Source organism: Heteronotia binoei, chromosome 19, assembly GCF_032191835.1.
Source record: "Heteronotia binoei isolate CCM8104 ecotype False Entrance Well chromosome 19, APGP_CSIRO_Hbin_v1, whole genome shotgun sequence".
Lineage (NCBI taxonomy): Eukaryota > Metazoa > Chordata > Lepidosauria > Squamata > Gekkonidae > Heteronotia > Heteronotia binoei.
Window position 1 is genome coordinate 44344305 of NC_083241.1, and position 20910 is coordinate 44365214.

Sequence of the window (20910 nt, forward strand, 5' to 3'; positions counted from 1 at the left end):
TCCAACGGCCCACCGATTTTCAGATAAGCCGTTTCTCTGCAGTTCCCAGTCCCCTCTTCTTTTAAACAGCATGGTTATATCATCACCACTAATGTATGAATCAGCATTCCGGTTTGACATAAAAGAGATTGAGCTGTATTTTTAGTAGGCTGGTCATGAAAACTGTAATTTGATTTATTGATCTTTATACATGAGCATGTGGGTGAGAGTAGAGCACTGCATTATCACTCCAACAATGGAGGAGTGGGAGGGAGGGAAGAGAGATTACTCCATACTTCACATTTTAAAATGTTTTGCTTTTTATGAAAAAACGTCACCCGCTTTGAACAGGTTACACATACACAGTATATTTAAAATGAAAAAAGTGTCTATCATTACCCAAGAAGATGGTTTTATAAGTAATAGTAACAAGTACTACTTTATAAGTAGTAGAGGTATTTGTGAGTTTCCTGCACTGTGCAGGGCATTGGACTAGATGACCCTGGAGGTCCCTTCCAACTCTATGATTCTAAGTAAGTGTAGAAGGAAAAAACCCCTTGATTCTCTTTTACCTACTTTAGCACTCCTAGCTCAGCATAAGACTCCACACACACCAAGAGCTCATAGGGTAGATGGCAGATACCACCCCACATCCTCAAGTGGACACAACATGCTCTGATGTATGAGAACATCAGAGGGCACCATTTCCCATGAATATACGATGTTGCCTAATACAAATCCCACCCTCTTTTCAAAGACCTCCCCCCACAAGCTGTAGTATGATATAATAACATGAATGAATTAATCATATGGATTAAAATATGGAGGAGAGGTCCATCTGCAGCTATTAGCCACAAAGTCTAGATGGTGGAAGACAGGAGGGCCTGGCGTGACTTTGTCCATGGGGTCGCAAAGAGTCGGACTTGACTATGCAACTGAACAACAACAATAGATGGAACACTATGTCTGGGGCACTGATGTTCTGTATTCTTGGTGCTTGGGGAACAACGGTGAGAGGGCTTTTGGAGTTCTGGTCTCTTACTTAAATTAAAAAACAAAACAGGCACAAGTTGTGAGAAACACCATCTCCCTTGCAAGACAATTCCCAGCATGCGATTTTCAGAAACATACAGTGTTCTCCACACGCACAAAAAGACACACACAAAGGATTTACTGCCATCTTCCAGTTTCTGGAACACAGTCTTCCCATATGCATTAAAACTCAGGCAAATCAGAAGACAAGCACAATCTTTTGAAATTAAAAAGTGCTGACTGCTCTTCATGCGGTCCTGTCACTGGCCGCATCAGCTGTCGGCGACACTCTTCAGGCAGATAATCAGCTCTTCCAAATTAACGGCTCTTGGAAACATTCCTACGCTTTATCTCACATTCACTCAAGCCGAAGGTGGTACCACTGGGGCAGGGCGAATCGCAGATCTGTTTTCCCTCCTACAGTCGGAACAAACATCAGCTGTGGCTGCTTTAAAACCACAACAGATCATGTGAGTTCTCCTGAGGTGCATCTCAGAATGAGCACTGGGGATTACACAGAAGACTCTGACAGCATCAAGACCAGAGAATCCACAGACTCGTCAGAGTTTCATACATTTAAAACAGCACCGAGGAATGGCTGTGGGCATGAAGCCATAGAGAAGAAACTGCTGCAAGCATAAACAGAAATGACTTGGTGTAGCGACTGGTGTGAGACTTGGATTAGGGAAACCTGGGTTTGGATCCTTTCTCTGTCATGAAACTTACTGGACTAGTCTCTCTCTCTTGTTGGGAAGATACAACAGGGAGGGTCACGTGTTGTACAGGATTAAAATGCATCGATTAGAAACAGAGGGCAGCTATGTTGTAGAACAGCGAGATTCGAGTGGGAGGGCTTCTGGAGTCTGCAGACCTCCTGATGGCACCTGGGGTTTGGCCACAGTGTGACAGAGTGTTAGACTGGCTGGTCCATTGGCCTGATCTAACATAGCTTCTCTTATGTTCCTACGTTTAGTACCTGACTCTCAAAAGCTTATACCTCAAAATTCTCATTGGTCTCTATGGTGCTACTGGACTCAAACCCAGCTGCAAAGGAGTTCCTGCTACAAAAAAGCCCTGGAGGCACAGCTGTAGTTTGCTATGACCTACCTTGAAGCTACTGTTGTTGATGATTGTTTGCCATCAAGTCACACATGACCTATGGTAACCTCATAGGATTTCAAGCCAAAAGACATTCAGAAGTGGTTTGCTGTTGCCTGCCTCCAGGTTACAACCCTGGTGTTCCTTGGAGGTCTCCCATCTAAATACTAGCCAGGGCTGACCCTGCTTAGTTTCTGGGATCTGATGAGATCTTGCCAGCCTGAGCTATCCCGGATAGGGGTGGAGTCTACCAAAATGACTAAATTCTTACAATCTAACTTATGTCTCAGTGAGAAAGGCAGTCTATAAATGGAGTTAACGTCTACTAAAACATTATGCTCATTTCTGTTCTTCGTCTACAACTATAACTACAAATTGTTTGTTGTTATCTATTGTTCCAACAGCTTTGTATCAATTGACTGCAGACTTGCCATTCTCTGAAGATGAGGTATATGTCTCTAATAAGTTCAGTCGCAAGAAAGCCATGATTTATTATTAGGGACTTTCACACAATTATTGTAACCTGTCACAGGAGGTGGTGGCGGCCACAAGTATAGCCACCTTCAAGAGGGGTTTAGATAAAAAATATGGAGCAGAGGTCCATCAATGGCTATTAGCCACAGTGTATATGTGTATATAAAATTTTTGGCCACTGTGTGACACAGAGTGTTGGACTGGATGGGCCGTTGGCCTGATCCAACATGGCTTCTCTTATGTTCTTATGCCTCTTAAGAAACAATCAAAAGACACCATTATTAGCTCATAGTTTTATGCTAGGATAACACCAAAGGGATTCATCTTCTCCATGCTGGAAATGAAACGAAAGCCACATTGTGATGTTATAAAAAAGGATCTGTGTTAAAAAAAAGCATTAAGGTAGTAGATTGAAGTAATATAAGAAGAGCCCTACTAGATCAGACCAATGGTCCATCTAGACCAGCATCCCATCTCACATAGCGGCCAACCTGGAGGGCCAGCAACAGGGTACAGAGGCCAAGACCTTCATAAGAACATCAGAAGAGCCCTGCCGGGTCGGACCAGCAAGGGTCCATCTAGTCCAGCCTCCTGTCTCACACAGTGGCCAACCAGTTCCTCTGGAGGGGCAACAAGAGGGCATAGAGGCAGAGACTCTCATAAGAGCATCAGAAGAGCCCTGATGGATCAGACCAATGAGGGTCCATCTAGTCCAGCCCCCTGGGTCACACAGTGGCCAACCTGTTCCTCTGGAGGGCCAGCAACAGGGTACAGAGGCCAGGGCCTTACCTGATGTTGCCTCTTGGCTCTGGGATTCAGAGGCTGACTGTCTTTGAACATGGAGGTTCCTCTCAGTCACCCTAGCTAGTAGCCACTGATAGACATTTCAAGCTGTTTATTCCTGTGGCCCTCACCACATCTTCTGGCAGTGAATTCCATACTTAATCACTGTCTGTGAATTATTTCAATTACACCCAATGTCCACCTGCTGTATTGCATTACGATAAGTTTCTGAAGCATGAATGGGCTTTTACAGAAGGCTTTGGTCAATGAAATAGATGCATAATGTGCACACTTCCATGAGCATCACCAAATTAAGGACATCTTTAACACCCCACAGGGTGGCAAAGCTTTCCTTTCCATTCACAGGAAAGAAACAGAACTGCTAAGAAACTCAAAATGCAGTTTGCTCTATGCAAGCCATGGCCATTCAAAAACCCAGCATTTCTCACGTTTCACGGAAACTAGGTTTTTCCTACTGCTATGCAAGGCAGTTAGGTTTTGCTACATAGATGTCTCCCTTTGGAAACAGAGCATTAGAAAAAAAAAATCAAACGGTTCCATTTAAATATCACATCTTATTGAATAACAGCTGAATGCCTCAAAAGTGCTTCTATTTGAGGATTTATAAGCAAGAGCAAACTTGGCCAGCAGATCTGAATAAAATGAAGGCTGCAACTGAGCCATCTTTTCCAATAAAAATATCCCCTAAGTCAGCAGCCTATTAGGCAAGGCATGAGATAACCGATGCGCTCGTTTTAGAATGGCTTTTTCACAGCTGATTTTAATTACATCTACAGTAGCAACTGAGGGTTTGAGGACATCAAATTCTTTGCATTCGAGAACTATACAGAGGCTAAATGGAAACATAAAGGTTGTCATCTCAAGCTTTTAGGATTGCTAATACGAAGGCAGGCCTAATAACACCACACACACACACACACAAGCTTCAAATGTGACTAGCTCTGGATTGGGGAAATACCTGGAGATTTTGGAGATGGCATCTGGGGATAGCAAGGTTTGAGGAGGTGAGAAGCCTCGGTGGGATACAATGCCATTGAGTCCACCCCCCAAAACAGCCATTTTCTCCATGGAATTTGGTCCTGGTCGCCTGGAAATCAGTTATAATAATGGGAGATATCCTGGAGGCTGGCAACCCTAGAGAGCAGGTTTTTAACACACCAGTTTTCTCTGCCTTAAGGAGACTCAAATCAACTTACAATCACCTTCCCTTCCTCTCCCCACAACAGGCACCCTGTGAGGCAGGTGGGGATGAGAGAGCTCTGAGAGAATGGTGACTAGCCAAAGGTCACCCAGCAGGCTTCCTGTAGAGGAAGAATGGGGAATCAAACCCAGTTCTCTAAATTAGAATCGGCGGCACTTAAGCACTACACCTTGCTGGCTACTGGATTCAGAACACACACAGGTAGTCCAAATGCACACAGGTAGTAGATGACAATGGGGATCAATTGTGGGGGAGTCAGCAATGGTCAGCCCCAGAGAGCTGGGGTCAGGAGAAAGCCAGTGGCCAGGCAAGAGGCTGGGTCGGTCTTCAGGACCACGGACAGCTCTGAGACAGGCAGTAGCCAGAGCCCAACCAGACCCTGCTGCCCTCTCTGGAACAAGCCCCACATTCTGCTGGCATGAAACTCTTCATTAGAGCAGCGGTAGCCAAGCTTGCTTAAGAGCCACATAGAATAAATGGCAGATGTTTGAGAGAAGGAAGGAAGGAAGATGGGAGAAGGGGAGGGAGGGAGAGGTGGAAATAAAGCAACTTTAAATGAATTCTTCAAGCTGCCAGCTGGCTTGGCTTGGAGAAATGATTTAAAGAGACTAATGCCTTCTCCAAGTCAGCTGACGGGACATTTGGGGCTTCAAGAGCCATGCAATATGTGTGAAAGAGCCCCTTGTGGCTCCTGAGCCACAGTTTGGCCACCCCTGTGTTAGAGGGTTCACACAATGGCTTGTAGTATTTGGTGGCCTGAGTATCTCAGCATGGATGACTGGACAAACAGGGGGCCCAGAATAGCCACTGGGTGGTTCCTCTGGCAGCTCCAGCTGCCTGTGAACTTCACACCCACCCCCTGTGCATAATCGCACCCCACCCAAGTTGTAACATTGCTGACTTTAATGGAGCCATTCCCTCTTGTGCTGCATTATCATAAATGCTCAGGAAATAAGGACACGAGGAATTAAAACAGAAGTTCATGAGTGGTGAAGATTCAAATAACGCAGAGATGCAGAACCCACAAAAGCAGCCGCCGTTGTACTCTCTATACTACTCTATACTACTCTATACTACTAAGAAGAGGAAAAGAATAGTAACTTGCAATACTCCAGAGCATCGGCCCTGCAGTGCAAAAGCAGCCATGTGCCAAATCTGCCGTCTTAACAAAATTCGTTGGCGCTAAACTGTGCTTAGTGCTCTCAGAAAGGGGAGGGGAGCTATATAAAGCACCAGCAATGACCAAGGATGAGTAGAAGGCAATGGCGAACCACCTCTGCTTAACCACATGCCTTGAAAACCCCCTGGAGTTGTCATAAGTTGGCACTTACACACACAAACGCACAAATACACTGATAGGAAAGAGATCTTTTTAGCTGCTCACTGTGCGCTTGCCTCTGTTTTTATGTCCTGCTCATAGAAGAGCCCCGTGGCGCAGAGTGCTAAAGCTGCAGTACTGCAGTCCTAAGTTCTACTCACGACCTGAGTTCGATCCCCAGCAGAAGCTGGGTTTTCAGGTAGCTGGCTCGAGGTTGACTCAGCCTTCCATGGTTGGTAAAATGAGTCCCCAGCTTGCTGCGGGGAAAGTGTAGATGACTGGGGAAGGCAATGGCAAACAACCCCATAAAAAAGTCTGCCGTGAAAACGTTGTGAGAGCAACGTCACCTCAGAGTCGGAAACAGGGGACCTTTCCTTTCCATCTTTTAAATGGCTTTAGCTTTTTTTTAAAGTCTGTGTTGTAGGGTCTTAATTGTAAGGCACTTTCAGCAAGTTTATGCAGAGGCAGCATATAAATTTTTCCAGTACATATGAACACATGAAGCTGCCTTATACTGAATCAGACCCTTGGCCCATCGAAGTCAGTATTGTCTACTCAGACTGGCAGCGGCTCTCTAGGGTCTCAAGCAAAGGTTTTTCACGCCTATTTGCCTGAGCCCTTTTGTAGTTGGAGATGCCAGGGGATTGAACCTGGGATCTTCTGTTTACCAAGCGGATGCTCTACCACTGAGCCACCGTCCCTCCCCAAGTAAACAGAGAAAGTAAACAGAGAACAAAAAGGAGTCTTGTAGCTCCTTAGAAATAAAGCTTTCTTGGGCTAGAGCCCACTTCATCATCATTATGCATTCTGGTTGATAAAAAGGGTGGAGGGAGAAGAACACATAGAGCTGGAAAGTGAAGCAACAGCGGAGAAAGCTGGCGCAAAGGGCGTCCCTTTCCTCTCCTCCAGCTTTGCACCCCTTTCTCTGTCACTTCACACGTTGCAAAGCAAATTGGAGCAGAAGTCTACAGTGAGAGACTAGAGCCTTTAATTCAATCAGGTTCATAAGCATAATCAGCAGCAGATGGTACCACTAATAAATCATTCAGGTTTATAATTTACAAGAACATCTCTGTGCCTGCAGTTGGTCTAGGAAGAAATTCTCTGTTTCTCTCCAACAGTAAAGCCATCTTTTTAGGTTTCGATGTAGCGCCGAATTCTAATTAATAGTGAAGTGCTACATACTGGTTGTTTAAACCTGCAGATTTCTTTGGGGGGAGAAAAAGTGAGAACATGCCTGGCTAAAGCTTTAAAGATAGCCAGTTTCATCTTGGTTTTGAATTAATAAAAATATTCATGAACGCAGACAGGATTTTCATTGGTATGAAGCTGAAACAAACACAATCACTTTCCTTGGTAAACCCTAAAGAAAAAAAGATTAAGGCATGTGCTCCACATATACACATGAACACATAGAGGTTTACCAGATAATGCATGGGATGGAGAAAGTAGAGAAAAAAGTCCTTTTCTCCCTTTCTCACAATACAAGAACTCGTGGGCATTCAATGAAATTGCTGAGCAGACAGGTTAAAATGGATAAAAGGAAGTACTTCTTCACCCAAAGGGTGATTAACATGTGGAATTCACTGCCACAGGAGGTGGTGGCGGCCACAAGCATAGCCAGCTTCAAGAGGGGTTTAGATAAAAATATGGAGCATCAGTGGCTATTAGCCACAGTGTGTGTGTATATATAAATTTTTTTGCCACTGTGTGACACAGAGTGTTGGACTGGATGGACCGTTGGCCTGATCCAACATGGCTTCTCTTATGTTCTTATGTACATATAACTGCTGCCTTCTACTGAATCAGACTCTTGGTCCATCAAAATCAGTATTGTCTACTCAGACTGGCAGCAGCTCTCCAGGGTCTGAGGCTGAGGTCTTTCCCATCACCTACCGCCTGATCCTTTCAACTGCAGATGGTGAGGATTGAACCTGGGACTTTCTGCATGCCAAGCAGAGGCTCTTCCACTGAGCCATGGCTCCACCCCGATAATGAATGAATGCATGAAGCTACTACAGTCAATGAGACCATTAGCTCATTATGCTACGTACTTCTATTCAGACTGGCACTAACAGCTCTCCAGAGTCTCAAGCTGAGGTGTTTCACATCAACTACTGTCTGGTCCTTTTAACTGGAGATGCACTTAACCACTACACCAAACTGGCTCTATTCTGGTGGGGCTGAGAGAACTCTCCCAGAAGCTGCTCTTTCAAGGACAGCTCTGCTAGAGCTCTGGCTGACCCAAGGCCATTCCAGCAGCTGCAAGTGGAGGAGTGGGGAATCCAACCCGGTTCTCCCAGAAAAGAGTCCACACAGTTAACTATGACACCAAACTGGCTCTCAAGAGTCACAGCATCCCAGGAAGTCTCCAATCTCAGCTTCAAGCACAGGGGGAAAGGAAGTGGAGGGTGGAAAGAGCAGACAAGCTGAATACTGTGAAAGTGAGCGCATCGCGAATAAACCATGACTGAAACAAATAGCAGAGTGGGCAACTTTTGGCAGTGAAGGCAGCCAGAAAATCAGGCTACCCGCAGACAAGGAAGGAGATCAGGAGGACCACGCCGGAAAATGCAATTTTGTAAATAAACCAGAAGAAAGAAGCCTCTCCACAGACCCCACAGATTCTAATGAGGACTGAGGATGCTCCAGGACAAATGAAATGTTGCAAATAGCTTCAGCTAAATGGGCAAAACACAAACACACACATGCAAAGGGAAATCAACCTGCTCAAGGTTATGAGAGCATCTCAATACACAAAGGGAAAAGTGTGTGTGTGTGTGTGTAAGTTCCAAATTATTTATCCCACTCACATGTGAGCCAGATTATCAAACAGATAACACGGAGAGTTCTTCAGACGGTAAACTTTCACTTCCCACCTGCCCCAAACTGTCCATTCACTTAAATAACTAGGGATGATTTATTAGAGATGGCACAAGAAGTACAATAGCACCTTCAAAAAATAACAACATTTGTGGCAAGGTATGAGCTTTTGTGAGTTACTGCCAGGGCCGGATTAAACCCTGTGGAGGCCCTTATGCAGTCTCAGGAGCCCCCTCACACATTATCTCAGTCGGAGCACCTGTCCCAGGGCCCGTAGCCCCACTGCAGCCTGCAGGCCCCTTCTCAAAAGCCCCTTTCTCAAAACTGTGGGGGAGAGGCAGAGAGAGGCAAACTTGGCAATGACGCCAGCCGCAGCAGGCAAGTCAGGCAAAGTGTGAGAGGGCTGCAAGCAGGGGGGAAACCTGGGGGGAAAGCCAGCCCAGGGCCCCTAAAGGCATGGGGGTCCACAGGCCAGTGTCGGCTTGGCCTAATTGTTAATCCAGCCCTGGTTCCTGCTTCCTTTTTCCAAGTACTATCCAGGTCCGACCCTGCTTAGCTTCTGAGAACAGATGAGATCGGGCATGTTCAGGGTGGTACAGCTAGAATGTGAGTCCACATGTCCTTATATCTTGGAGGGTGGTGTGATTTCAGATGCTGAGCGACAATAGCAGGCAAATGTATCTGAAGAAGTAAGCAATGATTCACAAACGCTCCCCCGCTGCCACAAATTTTGTTAATCTTTAAGGTGTTCCTGGGCTCTGGCTCTTTTCTACTGCTGCAGACAAATAGAACGAGCCGTCTTGATCCAGCAACCAGAAGAATGGCACAACCCCTGGTAAATACAGGCCTTTGGAGCCTATGTCATAGTGGAGGAGTAGGCAAGAAAATTCTCTTTTCAAATCCGCTCTCCCTTCGGAGGGCTGCCTCAATGCTAAGGCCGCTGGGCAGCAATGCATTAATCCCTGGTTTGTAAACTTTAAAATATATAATTATTTTTTAAAAGAGTGAAAGCCACATACCTCAAGGAAAGGACACAACCGTCTCAAAGAAATCAGATTACCTCCGAGAAAAGCAGCAGAACCTTAAGGAAATTTTGCTCCACTCTCATGAAACTGACACACTGTACCCAAACTATCACATCCGACAGCGAAACACCAAGATGATTGCCTTACAAAAGTCCTTCACCAGAGAGAGCTTAGCTACGCAGCTTTGAAGCTCGGCCAGAAATTAAGAACAATCCAGTGGTTAGCCAATATATAAACTGAAAGCAAAGAAAAAAATCCTGCTATGTCCAATGCCAGTTTTTCAACTGACGGCAGGGTTATATAAACTCCTTGGCGCCCAGGTAGCAGTTGCAGTGAACGGCAGGTTCTAACTTATGAACCCCCTTTGCTGTGTGCTATTGCTTCATCTGTTCCAACACACTCATGGAGAAGTACTGCCAGAGAGAAGACAACCGTGAAACTGCGCTCTCCCCCTCCCCTTTTCATTATGTAAGGGAAGCAGAGAAGAAATCTATAGAAGACTCATGAGTACAGTATTAATTCCCAAAAAATAGCTTCTTGTAAATGCTACAGATTTGCTCAGCAGCATCCTCTGTACAACCTGAGCTTCTAACAAAGGGAAAGAAGAGAGTACCTTTCGACACAGAAAGATATTTCACTCATTACTTTCTGAGTGTACATGTACAAAATGTACCAGAAGAACCTGAAAAGCAAGTATTTCCAAAGGCAGGTTTTACAATGTACATGCTCCAGTCCAGGGAATCAGGATTGAGTGCCACACACACAAAAAAAGTCCCCTTGGTTCATAATGCAGTCACAAAGATGGCACTTCTCTCAAATCCAGCACAATGCCCTGTTTCAGAAAGGCTCAATGCCACATTTTCAAGGCCTCTCCAGAAAACCAAGCTTCTACATTTATAATTCTATGCATTTGCACATTTGTAGGACCGTGTAACATTTCACTTCTAAAGACATCAATACAGAGTTGCAAAATTCAGCAAACACTGGGGAAATCCGCAAGAGCCGGTTCTTGAGAAAGACAGGTTTTGCTAGCCAAATGAATTAGTCTGGGAAGCACTCTCCAATCACATATTGTCAGCATCCTCTCCAACTGCAGTTCTGGGAAAGCCAAAAGGCACTAGGAGGGGAAGGGATTCAATGGCCTCCCCTCTCCCCAAACAATTCCCAAATAGTCAACAGTTAGCACACTTGTCCTTTTCTCAGGCTGATAATAGCAACTAGGGCTGGTAGCTAAGGCTGGTTTGGGGGGAGGGTGTTGAATTGAGAAGAAGAAGAAGAAGATAATGATGATGATGATATTGGATTTATATCCCGCCCTAAACTCTGAATCTCAGAGTCTCAGAGCGGTCACAATCTTCTTTACCTCCCCTCCACACAACAGACACCCTGTGAGGTGGGTGGGGCTGAGAGGGCTCTCCCAGAAGCTGCCCCTTCAAGGACAACTCCTGCGAGAGCTGTGGCTGACCCAAGGCCATTCCAGCAGGTGCAAGTGGAGGAGTGGGGAATCAAACCTAGTTCTCCCAGATAAAAGTCCATGCACTTAACTACTACACCAAACTGGCTCTCACTTGAAGGTACGGAGGGTACAGAGACAGAATTTGTGGCCTACCCCAAAGCAATCTTGGGGAGGTGTTCAGCTGAGTGCAAGGGAAATGCCTGACCTGCCACATGCTTCCATTGGGCCTATTCACACTGTCAAGGTTTCCATTCCCCACCAATCATGAGTTCTCCTGAGGCAGATGAAGCAAAAAGGGGGAAGTCTCTTCTCTTCCCCTCCCCTCAATAAGTATGCCGCCTTCAGATGTTTTATATGATTGCAAGGATAAGAAATGTAGACGTATGTTGGTTTGGTCATAAAAGTGTCCACATTTATAAATGCATGCCTATTTGGAAGTGTGGGCACAGAAGTACGCTTATGCCTTCCAAGGATTTGCGATATCAGTCAGCCAGCCAAATATATCCTTCTGCCTCCAACAGTTTTCTGTTTCCTTGGCACATCAACATATGACCTGGATCAATTTTACCCTCATCTTACTCATTCTTAACGCTTCGTCTGATTTTCAGACGTCTCTGAGTCCAGGGCTTCTACATTTCACCTCTCTCATCGCAGGAGAGCTTCTTTCTCAAAGAAAGTGCTTGATTATGAAATATAGCTCCAGCTTCCATGCAAACAGAAGCTCCGCTTCACCAGGCATGCCTCAAAAAAAACACAAAAGCAAATCTCTGAGTCTACTTCCAAAAAAGCCCTTTACATCACCAGGAAGGAGTAACATTGATCTCCAGAGACCTGGGAAATCAAACCTGATGCCTCTCCATTTATCCATATGTGTTTCTGTTCTCTTTAAATTTTAATGCCTTCTATAAGGATAATTCACAAAATGTCTCTCAGGTGGGATTTCCACGGGTCTTTAGTTGCTCCTGACCCCAGTTAATGTATGATGTACAATGTCTCTGTGGCACCTGAACTATACTTGTTTGTCCCTTGCCAGATCTCAGCAGGAAAAGAGGCCACGTTTACCCCAGAATTCCTTGCAAAATAAAAACATATGAATGTGCATACTCACAACGAGGGGACCAGAATGAAGAACACCAGCCCAAAATATGTGCTACTACCACCTTTGCCACCTCAAACACAGGCCCTCTAAAAACAGATCTTCTCCTCCCCTTTCCTAATGGAATTTATTCTGCCAATGACTGACAGGCATGATTAAAATATCTGCACCAAAATCTAGCTTTTCTTCCTGACCATGACTTAAACAAAGAAATTCAGTGCTTTCTGCTGTTGCTTCCTCCAGCAACCAACTTACAGAAAAAACTGACAGCTCTTTTTTCTTTCCAGTTTCTGCAAAAATATATATTTACAGCCCGATCCTACACATGCTTATTCAAAGCACTGTTAGTTTGATAGAGCTCACCCCCAGGTAAGTATGCATTAAGTAAACTTAGAACAGTATTCCTGTTTCTTAGAAACCAAAATAAGATTTGGTAATTCCACATGACTTGGGCCTGGCGTGGCTTGGTCCATGGCGTCGCAAAGAGTCGGACTCGACTGTGCGACTGAACAACAACAACAAATTACGCATCAGGACATAATGAAACATAATGAGACTGCCCCAATCCAATCCAATCCAAACAGCAACTCAGCTTCACATACAGATACAGAGTTCAGCCTAACCAGCGATCTCACCATTTTCTCCACAGTTGACTAGCCCATCTTGACTAGCCCAGAGAATATTCCTTGCCAGCAAAATAAAGTAAGCCACTCTACTGGGATACTGTAGATGAGGTAGTAGAGCTGTTCCTAGAGCGTACCAATTCAGACTGCAAAGGAGAGGTCACATGACCAAATGTCCCACCCTCTCTCTGGGAGAAGGCTAAACTGGAATTGTGCTCTGTAACTTATAACATTCCATATCTTCTACTATTCCATCTTTCCTCTCGTAACATTGAAGAAGGCACTCATTCAATCACAAGGCTGAGTCTGAATGGCAACAGCCAGAAACACTTCATTCTACTGTTTGTGCAGACAAAGGTCTCTGGGCATATGCAGGCATCTCCCACTCTGGAGCTTTTGAGAACTGGATCTGTTGATATAAGTACAACCCAAAGCTTTGGTACAACCAGCTACCGAACATCAAAGCCTTCTTTCCCCGACAAGAAGAGCTCTCAAGCACATCAGCACGGTGCCAGGATACAACAAAGAGTGTACTTACGTTGAACTCGCAGAAATCGAGACTATCGAGGCTTTTGCTCCTATGTATTCTCCCTTTTATTCTTCTCAAAGAAGGCTTTCCTTGGCTTATGCTACAGTTAGAACCATTGGGGTTTTCAGAGGATGGTGTTACCCTGTTAGAGAGAAAGAAGGGCACATTTTGAGTTTTTTTAAAAAGCAGAAGGCTCAAGAACTATGAGCTATGAGCAAGGTCTGAAGTCTTCCTCTGCCTTTTCTTCTGGTGGAAGAGCCTCTCAAGTTAGAGTTGCCATATCCAGGCTGGGAAACTCCTGGAGATTTGGGGATGGAGCCTGGGGAGGACAGGGGCCTCAATGGGGTACAGTGCCCTAGAGCCCACCCTCCAAAGCAGCCGTTTTCTCCAAGGGAACTGATCTCTGTAGTCTGGAGAAGAGCTGTAATTCTGGGGGATCCCCAAGTCCCACCTGGAGGCTGGTATCCCTAACGCAGGTTGAGGAGAAGGCTTCATGGGTTGAAGATTAGGCTGTAAATGTTGCTTAAGCTACACTTCCTCTGTGTAACAGTTTCCTATTGGTCAGGAGGGTTCTTGCTTTGGTATTGTTCCAGGGGCACTGTGAAGCCCTCTTGAACACACATAAAGCTGCCTGAATCAGACCCTTGGTCCATCCAGGTCAGTATTGTCAACTCAGACTGGCAGCTGCTCTCCAGGGTCTCAGATGGAGGTCTTTCCCATCACCTCCTGGCCCCGGCACTTCCACCTGGAGATGCCGGGGATTGAACCTGGGACCTTCTACATGCCAAGCACAGAGGTTCTACCACTGAGCCACAGCCTTTTTTTGATAAGAGGTTTTGGGGGTGGGGGTGCAATTCAATTAAAAGGAAATTATATTGATGCTGGTGGGTACGCGCAGTCGAGATGAATTCAGGGCCAGTTTCCAGCTTTGTTTCCCTTTTTTTTGTTTTGTATTTATAATGAATCGAAACACAATCCCAACCAGCAACTCATAATTCATTTTCAAATTCCAGAGCTTTTTCATATATACATATATATAGCAGTCCTTCAGCACTTTAAAGATTAACAAAACTTTATTCCACAATTAGCTTTAAAAACATTTATATGCCATCTTTCCACCCGAATAGAACAGCTTCTCTGGACTACAGCCCCGATGCAAGGAGGGGATCCTCACGATTAAAAAAAAATATTTATAAGGTATAGAAAGGCGAAAAAAGCACACAGCAGTATCCAGTGTGGCATGAAATACAGGGTGAAATGTAATTCTGTAAATTTCCAAAGGAGAAAATGCCTTTTCCCAGAATTCTGCAGTGTCTGCTTTATAGACAGCACCTGATAAAGTCTCTACACCATTGAGCTTGCAAAAGAATTCCAGTTGAACAAAGCAGGAGCCAAGAGGCACCTTTAAGACCAAACAAGTTTTATTTAGAACGTAAGCTATCGTGTGGTCTCTAAGCACACTTCATCAGACGAGGGGATCAGGTATTGTGGCTGGAATACATGCAGTTTGTTGATTAAGAGGGCAAACTAACTGATGACATGGTCACAAGAGCACACGAAAACTTACGTTCTAAATAAAACTTGGTTGGTCTTAAAGGTGACACTTGACTCCTGCTTTGTTCAGCTGCTTCAGACCAACACGGCTGCCCACCTGGATCTACCTAAAAAGAATTGCAGGTTCCCTGTTAATGTTTAAATGGCCAGATGGTGCGTTGTCATGCCTCGGCTCCAAGCATACCTTTGACAACCATGTGAGTGTGAAAGACTGGAGTGGAATAAACCTTAATTGCCCTTTGACTTCCTGTACACTTCCTCCATAGTAACTATTATTAGCCACCGCTCGGGACAAAAGGCTGGTCTATGCCTCCCACTAGTCTGGCCTGCATATGAAATGTTGTCCCCTTAGCATCTTTAGGGGTGACAGAAGAACCAGATAAGTGAGCTCCACTGCTAAAACCACACTTGGGGTATGTTCATACTATACTAAATAATGGATTTTTGCTGTTCTTACATAGTAAAAGTCCAATTGCAAAACGCATTATTTAGTGTAGTATAAATGCACCCTTGGTTGAGCATTGGGATGAAAGATGTCACTCAGATAAATATTTGAAAGAAACAAAGAAGCAACTATTTTGGGGGAATCACAGCATCCTGGCCTAGAAAGCTGAACAGTGAACTGTGAGCTTTTACAGACTCCGCTGGGTCAACCAGGGCCAAGAGGTGATGTCAGGTCATTCCAGAGAATCACACTTCCGATATTTGCCTCTGCTGGTTAGCTGAAGTCATCCAGGCCTTTCAAGGTGTCCCTTTGCATGAATACTGGGTCCTCTTAAGCCAAATGGAGGTGTTACCAATGCTTGGCAGAGGGTCTTAAGTCAGCTTTGGGAAATATAATTACTGTCGATTTAAAAACAAAACAAAACACCACCTTTCTTTAATATCACTGCTCCTTTACTGGTGACAAACATAAGCCTCCCTGCTTCCAGTAAATCTGCTAGACTCCCTATTTCAGTGAAATACATTTAAGAGCCCGCTTCCAAATCAGCTATCGACAAACCTGTTAGCCTAACGGCGAGATGATGATGTAGGACACCACATTAATTAGACAAATCAGATGTTACCAGGAAAAAAAAGTTAAATTGACTGTTTGCAACAAGCTTCCCAATAACATGAGTTTCTACAACAGGCAATTAAGAGTTCTTGCAACAAGTGAGCAAAAATGCCTTTTGCAGAGTCATTTTTTTTTTTTAAAAAGGTTGGGATACGTATAACCTTTTATAGCTGGATTCACATCACAAAAGGGGAAGTTGGTTTTTTTTTTTTTTTTTTCATAATGGCCCTATGGAGAATCTGGAACACTCTGTAAAATTCTGACTAAATCTAAAATGTCTTCTTTTAATGTCAATTGTAAAGAAGAACTAACCTATTTCCCGAGGGCTAGACTTATATTCCTGGCTACACCACATACACGCCCAGTAAAATGAAAGGAGGGTTTTCAAGTGCAAAAGAGGTCCTTTTGCTGAAGGAAACAGAGGTTCGCCCTCAGCCACCATGGTTGCCAGCAACACATTGACAGGTGCCTCTGGACAGCCATTATGGCCATGACCAGGGCTTTTTTTGGAGCTGGAACTCCTTTGCATGTTAGGCCACACCCCCTCATGTAGCCAGTCCTCCTGGAGCCCTGTACTAAGAGCTCTGTAAGTTCTTGGAGGATTGACTACATCAGGACTGTGTGGCCTAATATGCAAAGGATCAATCACAACTGAGAAATTCCAGAAATTATGAGTCTCAATCACTTTGTAGATGGCAATATCAGGTAAAGAATGGATGGAAAAGCTGTCCCCTAGAGAATGAAGCTGTTGCAGCCTAGACCTCAACGGAAGATGGGTATGGAAATGACTAAGCTACAAAGAGTACATATGAACATATGAAGCTGCCTTATACGGAATCAGACACTTGGTCCATCAAAGTCAGTATTGCCTTCTCAGACTGGCAGCGGCTCTCCAGGGTCTCAAGCTGAGGTTTTTCACACCTATTTGCCTGGACCCTTTTTTTGGAGATGCCAGGGATTGAACCTGGGACCTTCTGCTTCCCAAGCAGATGTTCCACCACTGAGCCACCATCCCTCCCCTAGTCTAATGCATATATGTAACCAGCTGTCCAATCACAGTCAGCTTCTGGCAACCCCAGCAAGGGGCTTTCAAGGCAAGGGAGAAACAAAGGTGGGCTGCCACTGTCTTCATCTGCAGTCTTCCTCAGAGATCTCCATTCCAAGTACCGACCCTGCTTAGCTTCTGAGATCTGAAGCTTATTCCATGCCGTCTCCACTCCCAATAAGAACATAAGAGAAGCCATGTTGGGTCAGGTCAAAGGCCCATCCAGTCTGTGAAGTCTCTCAGAGACCACAGAAACACCCAAACAATATCCAGGCATCAAAAGGGGTAAAAGGACTGTTTATTAGTGTCTCAAACAAACCAGTTATCAAGAAGACACTGACTGGACCCAAGTCAACAAGATAATAAATACTTAAGATTTTACAGCTTACACCTGTGCTGTGTTGAGGTGTATATAGACACATTACATCACACAGTCCAACACTCTGTCACACAGTGGCCAAAACCCAGGGGCCATCAGGAGGTCTACCTGCAGACCAGAACTCCAGAAGCCCTTCCACTCTTGTCCCCTAAGCATCAAGAATACATAGCATCACTGCCCCAGCCATAAGAACATAAGAGAAGCCAAAGGCCCATCCAGTCCAACACTCTGTGTCACTCAGTGGCCAAAACCCAAGGGCCATCAGGAGGTCCATCAATGGGGCCAGGACACGAGAAGCCCTCCCACTGCTGCCTCCCAAGCACCAAGAATACAGAGCATCACTGGCCCAGACAGAGTGTTCCATCTATACCTTGGGGCTAATAGCCACTGATGGACCTCTGCTCCATATGTTTATTCAATGCCCACTTGAAGCTGTCTATGCTTGCAGCAGCAACCACTTCCTGCAGCAAATAATTCCACATGTTAATTACTCTTTGGGTGAAGAAATAATTAATAGCTAATAAAGCAGGAGTCAAGTGGCACCTTTAAGACAAATCAAGTTTTATTGACTCCTTGCTTTGTTCATCTGCTTCAGACCAACACGGCTGCTCTCCTGGATCTACCTTAATAGCTAACAGTGTATTGAATACGGGAGATGAAGTGGCTGAAGAAATTTTGGCAGGCTCTGACAGGCAGGAGGGAGAAAGAGGTGACATTCATAATATTGTGCCAATGCTGGTGCTGAGGAGCTCCATACTCATCATCAGAAAACAGAATGTTAAAAATAAGAGGAACACTGACATATGCTTTCCATGTAATTATCATGACTGTATAGTTTTTTGAGCCAAAACCAGCTGAAATTCTGCATCAAGGTAACCTAGATTCTGCAACAGAACTGAGCACTGACTTATGAAAGCTCCTTCCCTGCCACAAATGTTGTTAGTCTTTAAGGTGCTCCTGGAATGTGGCTCTTTTCTACAGAGTCTGCAAGAAAGACGAGTTTTTGCAACTGAAAACATTATACAGCTTCTGCAAAGGCACAGAGCAGAACATTTTGAGCCAGCGTCTGCTACCCGTTGGAACCATCCCTGATCCACCTCTTACACTTTTATTGTTTGCATTTGGGTAAATATTTGTGCTGGATCTGTTTGATTGATTTCCCCCCCCAAAAGGTCTTCCTCTTACACAGCATCAACCAAGTGCTATAGTGTCACTGAAACCTTCTAATTGTTTCTGTATTCCAGATCAAGAGAATGTGCATAAGAACATTAGGAGAGCCCTGTTGGATCGGACCAACTGTCTGTCTAGTCCAGCATTCTCACACAGTGGTCAACCAGTTCCTCTGGACAGCCAACAACAGAGCATAGAGGCTTCTCCTGATGTTGCCTCCTGGCTCTAGGATTCAGAGGATGGATGCCTCTGAAGGTGGAGGTTCCACTCAGACACCATGGCGAGTAGTCACTGATAAACTTATCCTCAGGGCTTTTTCTGTAGGATGAACTCCTTTGTACATTAGGCCACCCGCCCCTGATGTAGCCAATCCTCCTGGAGCTTACAGTAGGCCCTGTACTAGGAGAGAGCCCTGTAAGCTCTTGGAGGATTGGCTACATCAGGAGCAGGTGGCCTAAAATGCAAAGGAGCTACTCCTACAAAAATAGCCCTGCTTATCCTCCATAAAACTATCCAATCCCCTGTTTATCCCTGTGGCCATCACTACATCCTCTGGCAGCAAAAGCCACATTTTAATAACTCTCTGTGTAAAGTAGAATTTTCTTTTGTCTGTCCTGAAGCTGCTGCCCATGATCTTCATTGGGTGCCCTCCAGTTCTAGACTTTGGGGAGAGAGAGAACAACCTCTCTTTGTCAGCTCTCTTCACTCCATGCATAATTTTACAAACCTCTATCGTGTCTCCCCACCTTAGTCTTCTCGGAACTGAAAAAGAGGCAGATCCTTGCAGCCAAAGAGGGGGAATGCTTTGGATATGGGCCTCACAGCCAGTCTGGTGTAGTGGTGAAGTGTGCAGACTCTTATCTGGGAGAACCGGGTTGGATTCCCCACTCCTCCACTTGCACCTGCTGGAATGGCCTTGGGTCAGCCAGAGCTCTCTTATCTGGGAGAACCGGGTTTGATTCCCCACTCCTCCACTTGCACCTGCTGGAATGGCCTTGGGTCAGCCAGAGCTCTCTTATCTGGGAGAACCGGGTTTGATTCCCCACTCCTCCACTTGCACCTGCTGGAATGGCCTTGGGTCAGCCAGAGCTCTCTTATCTGAGAGAACAGGGTTGGATTCCCCACTCCTCCACTTGCACCTGCTGGAATGGCCTTGGGTCAGCCATAGCTCTGGCAGTAGTTTTCCTTGAAAGGGCCAGTCTGGTGTAGTGGTGAAGTGTGCAGACTCTTATCTGGGAGAACCGGGTTGGATTCCCCACTCCTCCACTTGCACCTGCTGGAATGGCCTTGGGTCAGCCAGAGCTCTCTTATCTGGGAGAACCGGGTTGGATTCCCCACTCCTCCACTTGCACCTGCTGGAATGGCCTTGGGTCAGCCAGAGCTCTCTTATCTCGGAGAACCGGGTTTGATTCCCAACCCTCCACTTGCACCTGCTGGAATGGCCTTGGGTCAGCCAGAGCTCTCTTATCTGGGAGAACCGGGTTTCATTCCCCACTCCTCCACTTGCACCTGCTGGAATAGCCTTGGGTCAGCCAGAGCTCTCTTATCTGGGAGAACCGGGTTGGATTCCCCACTCCTCCACTTGCACCTGCTGGAATGGCCTTGGGTCAGCCAGAGCTGTCTTATCTCAGAGAACCGGGTTTGATTCCCAATCCTCCACTTGCACCTGCTGGAATGGCCTTGGGTCAGCCAGAGCTCTCTTATCTGGGAGAACCGGGTTTGATTCCCCACTCCTCCACTTGCACCTGCTGGAATAGCCTTGGGTCAGCCAGAGCTCTCTTATCTGGGAGAACCGGGTTTGATTCCCCACTCCTCCATTTGCACCTGCTGGAATGGCCTTGGGTCAGCCAGAGCTCTCCATATGTTCCCCAGAGAGCACTGCGATCCAGCTCACAAAACCTTCTGGAAGTACCTGGGCCAAAGGAGGCCAAACTAAAAATAACCAGAGAACAGGCCTTCTCTATAAAAGCACCCCAATGGTGGAACCAACTGCCGGAAGAGGTGCGGGCCCTACGGGATATTAACCAATTCCGTAGGGCCTGCAAAACCGCCCTCTTCCGGCTAGCCTTCCAAGATGGAACCTGAAATGAACACCATGCCATCACTAACATTAGCAATCGAGATAGGAAACTGATGAGATTATTTTAGATTGATTTTATATTTTATATTATGTAAATTGAATGGTAAATTTTAAATGCTATTGAAATGTATAACTGTTTTATTGTTTTAACATGGCTTTTGCCACAT

At 45.4% G+C, this 20910-nt stretch overlaps 1 protein-coding gene across 1 annotated transcript in view; it reads right to left on the minus strand.

The window, feature by feature from the left end:
- The window catches only part of TJP1 (tight junction protein 1), a 327881-nt gene that overhangs the window by 288653 nt on the left and 18318 nt on the right, over window positions 1-20910 (minus strand). Inside the window, 1 exon segment of the mRNA XM_060259910.1 lies at window positions 13468-13600. Coding sequence (XP_060115893.1) covers window positions 13468-13600 — 133 coding nt within the window.